Genomic DNA, 8,754 nt, shown 5'->3' on the forward strand with positions numbered 1-8,754 from the left:
AAAGGAAATCACATCAACTAATATGACAGAACTAAAAAGGTATTTCCTCTAATTATTAATGAGAATTATTTAACCTTATAATCCATTTCTCTTGCACCCTAAATATGGATACATCCCAAGAGTCAATTCTCTTACTTTTGCTCTGCTTGCTCTATACTCTTCCTCAGAGACCATACTCATCATCAAAGTATCCTCTAACAGATCTGTCCTTTAATTTTTCCCCCAACTTTATTGAGATATAATTAACATATAACATTTTGTAACTTTAAGGTATACAATGTGTTGATCTGATACACATATACTGCAATATAATTACCTCTGTAGTGTTAGTTTACACCTCCATCACCTCACATAATTACCATTTCTTTTTTGGGGTGAGAACGTTTAAGATCTACTCTCTTAGCAACTTGCAATTATATAGTACAGTACTGTTATCTATAATCACAATGCTGTGCATTAGATCCCCAGAACTTACTCATCTTCTAACTGGATGTTTGTACTCTTTGACTAACTTCTCCCTATTTCCCTCAACCCCCAGGAATCCTTCAATTTTCCACAAATCCTCATCTCTCCTTGGACATCTTTCCATTACACAATACAGGTTTAAGCACCTATGTGCCTCAAATTAAGATTAAATGCCCTAAAAACTGCTCTAGACTTCTCCATTTCTATGAGTTTTATTGTCATTTTCTTTTTTCTTTTTTTTTTTTTTTTTTTTGCGGTACGCGGGCCTCTCACTGTTGTGGCCTCTCCCGTTGCGGAGCACAGGCTCCGGACGCGCAGGCTCAGCAGCCATGGCTCGCTCACTGGCCCAGCCGCTCCGCGGCACGTGGGATCTTCCTGGACCGGGGCACGAACCCGTGTCCCCTGCATCGGCAGGCGGACTCTCAACCACTGCGCCACCAGGGAAGCCCTATTGTCATTTTCTTAGTCATAGTCATCAGCTATTTCCTCTTTCCTCCATTTTCTAATCATTAGGCTGTACTGATTGTTCTTTCTGGTGACTGCCGCTGTCACCAGCATTGCCTTGATTCTCATCATCTCTCACTGAACTACTGCAATAATCTCCTGTTTGGATTTCCTGCTTTCTACCTCCAACCCCTTTACCTTTTCCAATCCATTTTTCACACTGTTGTCAGAGTCATCTTCCTGAAGCACAGCCCTGTTATATCAATATCCACCTCAAAATTCTCTCAAATGCTCACTGTTACCTACCTAGAATAAAATCTAGACTCTTACTATTCAACATCCTCCACCAACTGGCCTCCACCTAATCTCTAAATTAATCTTCCACCAGTCCAGATGGTCCCCAATTAATGACCTATTAATACCAATTACTCTATTTTTGCTCCTTCTGTTTCTCCTATATATAAAAGGAAATGTATTTAAAACTGTAACACCAAAGAGGATGTGAAAACACTGAAAGGAAAAATAAAAGAACTAACAAAGTAGTGTATAGCATCAGCAATGCCAAGGTATACTTGTACAACTATCTTTAATCACAGAGAAACTAATAAACCTGATAAATATGCAAGAAAAACTGATTTGTCTGGAAAACAGGAAATGAACAGGTAAGAATCTTTATAGGTAATCCCAGGGGCCTGGGGCAGAGGTAAAAGTAATACTCATTACTAGTTGAATAAAACAGATTGACCTGCGCTTCCCTGGTAGCACAGTGTTTAAGAATCCACTTGCCAATGCAGGGGACACATGTTTGAGCCCTGGTCCGGGAAGATCCCACATGCCACAGAGCAACTAAGCCAGTGCACCACAACTACTGAGCCTGCACTCTAGACCCCACGCGAGCCACAACTACTGAAGCCCGCACGCCTAGAGCCCATGCTCCGCAACAAGAGAAGACACGGCAATAAGAAGCCTGAGCACTGCAAAAAAGAGTAGCCTCCGCTCACCACAACTAGAGAAAGCCTGCGCACAGCAACGAACACCCAACTCAGCCAAAAATAAAAATAAATAAATTAAAAACAAAAAACAGATTGACCTGTTCATGGGAAAGACCACTTAGAGCTTTCAAGGTTTATTATTTAAAAATTTTATGAAACGGGACTTCCCTGGTGGTCCAGTGGTTAAAACTTTGCCTTCCAATGCAGGGGGTGTGGGTTCGATCCCTGGGTGGGGAGCTAAGATTCCACATGCCTCGTGCCAAAAAACCAAAAAACATAAAACAGAAGCAATATTGTAACAAATTCAATAAAGACTTTAAAAAAAATGGTCCACATCAAAAAAATCTTAAAAAAAAATTATGAAATATGAACAATATGAAAACTGAGGACTAGTATAAGACCACCTAAATATATACAAAGGCAAATATTAAAGCAATTATTTCTAGGTAGAAATTTAGTAAATTCTATATTTATTCTTCAAGCAAATACTTTACAATTAAAAGTCTGAAGGGGGACTTCCCTTGTGGTCCAGTGGTTAAGAATCCATGCTCCCAATGCAGGGGGCCTGGGTTCCATCCCTGGTCAGGGAACTAGACCCCACATGCCGCAACTAAAAAAGATCCCGCATGTGGCAACAGAGACCCCGAGTGCCACAACCAAGACCCGGCACAGCCAAATAAATAAATATTTTTTAAAAACCCAACAAGCAGCCTGAAGTGTTCCTTTCTTAAACATAAGGGTGGAAAGGTAAAAAGCCACTGCTATAAAATTGCTTGATGGCAATGTAAGTCAGAACAGTAGTTACTCTGGGGTAAAGGGTGGAATTTGGCGTTGGAAGAGTTATGGGGTGCTTGGAAACATTCCATAACTCAATCTAGGTGGTAGTTACATGAATAAAAATTCATCCATCTAGGACTTCCCTGGTGGCACAATGGTTAAGAATCTGCCTGGCAATGCAGGGGATACGGGTTCGAGCCCTGGTCCAGGAAGATCCCACATGCCGTGGAGCAACTAAGCCCATGTGCCACAACTACTGAGTCTGTGCTCTAGAGCCCGTAAGCCACAACTACTGAAGCCTGTGCACCTAGAGCCTGTGCTCCACAAGAGAAGCCACCACAATGAGAAGCCCGCGCACCACAACAAAAAGTAGCCCCTACTCGCCACAACTAGAGAAACCCCATGCGCAGCAACGAAGATCCAATGCAGCCAAAACTAAATAAGGACTAATAACTAACTAATAAGGACCTACTGTATAGCACAGGGAACTCTACTCAATATTCTGTAATGACCTATATGGGAAAAGAATCTAAAAAAAAAAAGAGTGTATATACATATATGTACAACTGATTCACTTTGCTGTACGCCTGAAACTAACACAGTATTGTAAATCAACTATACCCCAATAAAAAAAAAATTTTTTTAAATGTATCCATCTGCACATTTAGCATTAGTGCACTTTACACTAGCATTATACTTAATGAAAACTTTAGGAACAAGAAAATGACTTCCTTTCAGCACTGTTCTAGTAAGTCCCCAAAATGCTGATGACTGCTGTTTGAGAAAGAGGAAAAAAAACCTTTCAGCTTTAGTAGCTCACCACTGCTACAGCATGTCTGAACAATTTAGCTCCAACCTACCTTTTAGTCTTCATCCCCCTATTTCTTGCAACAAATACTCTGTACTCAGACAAAAGGAATTATTCCCTCTTCCATAAACAATCACATACTTTCACATCTTTGGGTCTTGGCTCAGATTTCCCTGTCTGGCAAAATCCTACCACCTTTCACTGTTACCTCCTATTTGGAGTCTCCCCTGATCCACTCGCAGAGAGGAAATAATTCCTTTTTCTTCTCTTCTCCCATGAAACTTCTTCATGCTGCTAATATAGCACTTAGTACCTATGCACCTGTCTCCTCCCACTGAACTGTAAACTCCAGGAGGTCAAGGAGTATGCACCTAGTATAGTGGGCGGCACAGGGTAGTCAATAAATACTGATTTAAAAGAATACATGACTCTGCAAATATCCAAAAAGTAAAAGAAGAGAATTTTTCTCAACAAGATAAACTTAAAGAAGTGACCAGAATGAAAAAAGACATAAAACAAAGATAACTGATTAAAACAAAAAACAAAAATAATATTTTATACATGCCTATATTGGCATAAATAAGTTCTCAAGGAATTTATAAGAAACCTGAGTGGTTGTCTCTGGCAAAGGAGTCTGGGGTCTGGGTAGGGATGAAGATTAATTTTATTTTACAGTCTTTTCTGTTATCAAACTTTTTTGCCACATCAAGGTATTTAAGAATGATTAGGGCTTCCCTGGTGGCGCAGTGGTTGAGAGTCCGCCTGCTGATGCAGGGGCCACGGGTTCGTGCCCCGGTCAGGGAAGATCCCACATGCTGCGGAGCAGCTAGGCCCATGAGCCATGGCCGCTGAGCCTGCGTGTGCTCCGCAACAGGAGAGGCCACAACAGTGAGAGGCCCGTGTACCCAAAAAAAAAAAAAAAAAAAAGAATGATTAAAATTGTTAATTACAAAGATTTCGAAGGAGGAGGAAAAAGTTATGTTAATGTTAACTGTTTAAAAAAAGGAAGTCACAAAATGACAAATAATAAAAAATATATCTGAAGCTATATAAGAACTAGAAGAAAAATGTGAAAAAAAAAACCCAAAAAGCTTATGATTTAATGTGCAAAGAATTGGCTCAGATAAATATATTCTGATTACTTTTATTTGTAATTTTACTAGGTTCATTTTCTCTAACATTTCCTCTAAAATATACAAGGTGAATTACAGACATTAGACTATTGTTTATAGACAAGAAAGAAAATAGGCTATACTGAATAAGGAAAAAAATGTTGTAGGTGGCTTCAACTTGCTTTATGGTCGATTTAATTACTATTGTTTTGCTGTGTGTTTTTCAAATAAAGTTCATCAAATTTTTATTTAAAATCTTTTATCAGTGATATTTTTATTACCATTCCCCCCCGTAGCAAAAAGTGGCAAATGAGCAATACCAAGCACTAGAAACTTTTACTGATTTTAAGTATGGGAATTAGTTTTGTAAATAAATGTAGCCCTTTGCATTCAAATATTAAATTTTTAAAAGAGGTTTTAATGTGGTCCCTAAAGGCTGATTCCTTCTCATGTTTTAGGCCTCAGCTCAAATGTCACCTACTCAGAGAAACTTTTCCTGATCCACCTACCTACAACAGTCCCTTTCTATATATAGATATCACAGACTGAAATAATCATGTTTATTCTTTGTTTATATACTTATTTTCTATTATTCCACACTTGAATGCAAGATTCAAGAAGGCTGGGAACTTGCCTGCCTTCTATTGCTGTATTCCCCTAGGAATTCAATAATATTTATTGAATAATGGGGGAAAATTACAAAACTGATCTACTGTTTTCTTTTCCCCACTGTTTACTTTTCACAAGCATTATTATCCATTGCATTCTGCCAGGGCCTGTTTGGAATTTAAAGCTCTAGAAGAGGGCGTCCCTGGTGGTGCAGTGGTTAAGAATCCTCCTGCCGGGCTTCCCTGGTGGCGCAGTGGTTGAGAGTCCGCTTGCCGATGCAGGGCACGCGGGTTCGTGCCCCAGTCCGGGAAGATCCCACATGCCGCGGAGCGGCTGGGCCCGTGAGCCATGGCTGCTGAGCCCACGCACCACAACTACTGAAGCCCGTGCGCCTAGAGCCCGTGTTCCGCAACAAGAGAAGCCACTCCAACAAGAAGCCCTCACACGGCAACCAAGAGTAGCCCCCGCTCACTGCAACTAGAGAAAGCCCACACACAGCAATGAAGACCCAACGCAGCCAAAAATAAAATAAATTAAAAAACACGAATCTATTTTCTACTAATCTCTATAGATTTGCCTATTCTGGACATTTAATATGAATGGAGTCATACAATATGTGGTTCTTTACAACTGGCTTCTTTTCATTTGGCATAATGTTTCCAAGGATCATCAATACTATAGCATAGGCTTCCGTGGTAGCGCAGTGGTTGAGAGTCCGCCTGCCGATGCAGGGGACATGGGTTCATGCCCCGGTCTGGGAAGATCCCACATGCCGCGGAGCAGCTGGGCCCGTGAGTCATGGCTGCTGAGCCTGCGCGTCCGGAGCCTGTGCTCTGCAACGGGAGAGGCCACAACAGTGAGAGGCCCGCATACCGTAAAAAAAAAAAAAAAAAAATACTGTAGCATGTTTCAGTACTTCCTTCTTTTTTATTGCCCAATAATATCCCATTGTATGGACATAACCACATGTTATTTATCCATTCACCGGTCCATGGACATTTGGGTTGTTTTTGACTTTTTGTCTATTAAGAATTATGCAGCTATGATAATAGGTGTATCAGCTTTAACATCTGTTAAAGAGATAATAATTCTTATTGTTTTGATATTTGTAAAGAATAGTGCCTGGCACAGAGTTATGTTCAAAAAATATTAATTCCTTTCTCCCTACTTTACAGGTAAATTGAAGGTTAAGTTATTTATCTTTCTAACCTGACCTAACTATACTACCTTCAACCTAGCAAAACCTTTTCCCAAATATATGATTCTCCCTGAGGAGATTCCTCCATCATTTCTTTCAGACTTTCTCACCTTTTGCTAACAGAACTCAGAGGCTCCCACTTCTCTTTCTCTCTCTACTTTAATTAAACTAAGTGCTGAATGAATATCATCTTATCTTTTAGTTATGTTCCTATTTCCACAAAAATTCGAAGAACTATTTTTTTTAATCTGTATAACACTTCCTTCCATTCAGTGTCCCCTCTTCTTTATCTTACGCTCCATGTAGGTATCCTGGTGCTACCTCAAGTTAACAGCACAAGACGGAAATTTTGTTACCTGTAAACGCTCCCTCTTGCCTAGTTTCCATGCTATCAATACCGAGGTTACGATCATTAACCTTTTTTTTCTGATAAATGCTGATGTTAAGGACCATCTTGGAAATTATACAACACAATTCATTATCCATTTTCAAATAAATGTATTTAAATGCCACTGTGATTTAAAAATATTACCAAACCTTAAAAGGGACCCATGTAAATTCTGAAAAACAAAATGCTAACCTTATAATTATCCAATTAAAAAAATTTTCATAACTTTTTTCCCCTTCTATTTATACCCTTGTTTTTAGTATGTTAAGCAGTATGCCAGTTACCGATTTGGAGTTTTAATTTTACACAGGAACTCTGTAACTCCCATAATTTTGTTAACTCAGTCACTATTTCTGTTCCTTGCTCAACAAGCTGGAGCCAGAAATACTAATTAGATGTTACCCCTTTCCACTACTAGACCATAATTACTTTGAGCCCAGCAATGCCAAACAATGATGGTTCTTCCTGTTTGGTTCTTGGCGGTTTCATTCCTTCGCTAAGCTGGCAGACCTAGGTGTGGAGTGATATTTATGAAAGTCGTAGATGATACAGCACAATGGCAGAATATCAGTAACCAGTAAGTATTATAATACAGTCCTAGCAGAAGGGAGTGGCTCCGAGAGTGGAAAGGAAGAGGTGAAGGTGCAGATTGGCCCCGAGATTTAATCATGCCGATGGTCCCTTCTCAAGAACTCTTTAGAAAGTGGGTTCTTCTAGAAGGGAAGAAGGGTTTGTTTAACAGTGAGGTTTTCTTTTTGTGTTTTTAAAGGACAAGCATTGTAAAGTACGGTTAGTAAAACTCTCGCTGACACTAAGACGAATAAGCAGAGTAAGCAGTCTTGGAAAACTCAAGCGTGGGGAGAAGGGGAGGGGTGGGATAGAGAAACAGCGCTCAGACTGTCTCGGGTGGAGAGACATCGCCGACTGGTGGGGCCCCGGAGGCAGCGCAAGCGAGGAACCGCGCAGGGGCCGCGGGCGGAAAAGCCGGGCCCAGGGCCGCTCACGCAGGGCGGGGTTTCGGGGCCAGAGCCCGGCCAAGCCAGCCCAGAGGGTGCCGGACGCCTGCGAGAAGGCCGCGTCCTCCCGCACCCCGCCCATCGTTGGTGCTGCCAGAACGAGGGCTGGGAAGGAAAGAAGGAAGAAGTGCTAACATGGACGTGGGAGCCAAAGCAACGAGTGCCCGTGGCGGCTCCCCAAGAGACTGCTGGTCTGGGGCAGGAAAGCAGGGCCCGGCGCCGCGGCCTCCTGGCCTTCCCTCTCTCAGCCCCTGTCCCACCGCACTCACTCTGCCACACGATGCTCTTCAGCCCCCGGTCCGTCACCGGAGGCGCCATCTTCCCAAACACCGCTGAGGACCAGCCGCCGCCTCCCACTCGCAACCCACTTCAGCTGTTAGAGGGGGTTCGGCCGGGCCCCGCCCGTCGCTGAGGGGAAGGCCCCGCCCACACCCACGGGCCGCGCCCTCCGGTGACGTCACGGGCGTCCGTAAGGGGATTCCCGCCCACCCCTGGACTGAGGCTGCGCAGTGCGGATGGAATCTCCGTGGGCAGTTGCGCGCCCTCTAGCGGGAGGCTGTCAACCGAATTTCGACGTCCTGGGACGTCAGAAAACGAAAGCGTACCGACGGGTTCTGAGCTAATACCATCTTAAGAAATCCCGAATTCACACATACGATTCATGAAAAAGGAAGGGATCCTTCACTTTACAAAAGAGTTCTTTGCGAAGCGGTTTGTAATAGACTCTTCACTCAGTCAGCTACCGATTAGAAAATTTAGCCTCCAAAAAGTTTATTTTATTCATTTTTCAAGGACATAATCATTGTATAGAACTATGAGGTGCCGTCCACTGTGACCAGAACTCTGCAGGACTTTCAGGAAAGTCAAAAAAAGGAGACCCACTAATGAAGAATTTAAAATCTAATTAGCTCAATTCCTGGCATGCCGAAGGTAGTCAAAAACTGG

The 8,754-nt window shown here is 42.2% G+C and overlaps 1 protein-coding gene across 1 annotated transcript in view; it reads right to left on the bottom strand.

Annotated features, from left to right (window-relative positions):
- Window positions 1-8,220, bottom strand: part of STXBP3 (syntaxin binding protein 3) — a 57,148-nt gene extending 48,928 nt beyond the window's left edge. Inside the window, exon 1 of the mRNA XM_060139473.1 lies at window positions 8,079-8,220. Within this exon, the coding sequence (XP_059995456.1) occupies window positions 8,079-8,127 (49 nt within the window). The 5' untranslated portion in view covers window positions 8,128-8,220. The remainder of the gene's footprint in view (window positions 1-8,078) is intronic.
- Window positions 8,221-8,754: the final 534 nt, after the last annotated feature.

This window comes from Lagenorhynchus albirostris, chromosome 2, assembly GCF_949774975.1.
Source record: "Lagenorhynchus albirostris chromosome 2, mLagAlb1.1, whole genome shotgun sequence".
Taxonomy (NCBI): domain Eukaryota; kingdom Metazoa; phylum Chordata; class Mammalia; order Artiodactyla; family Delphinidae; genus Lagenorhynchus; species Lagenorhynchus albirostris.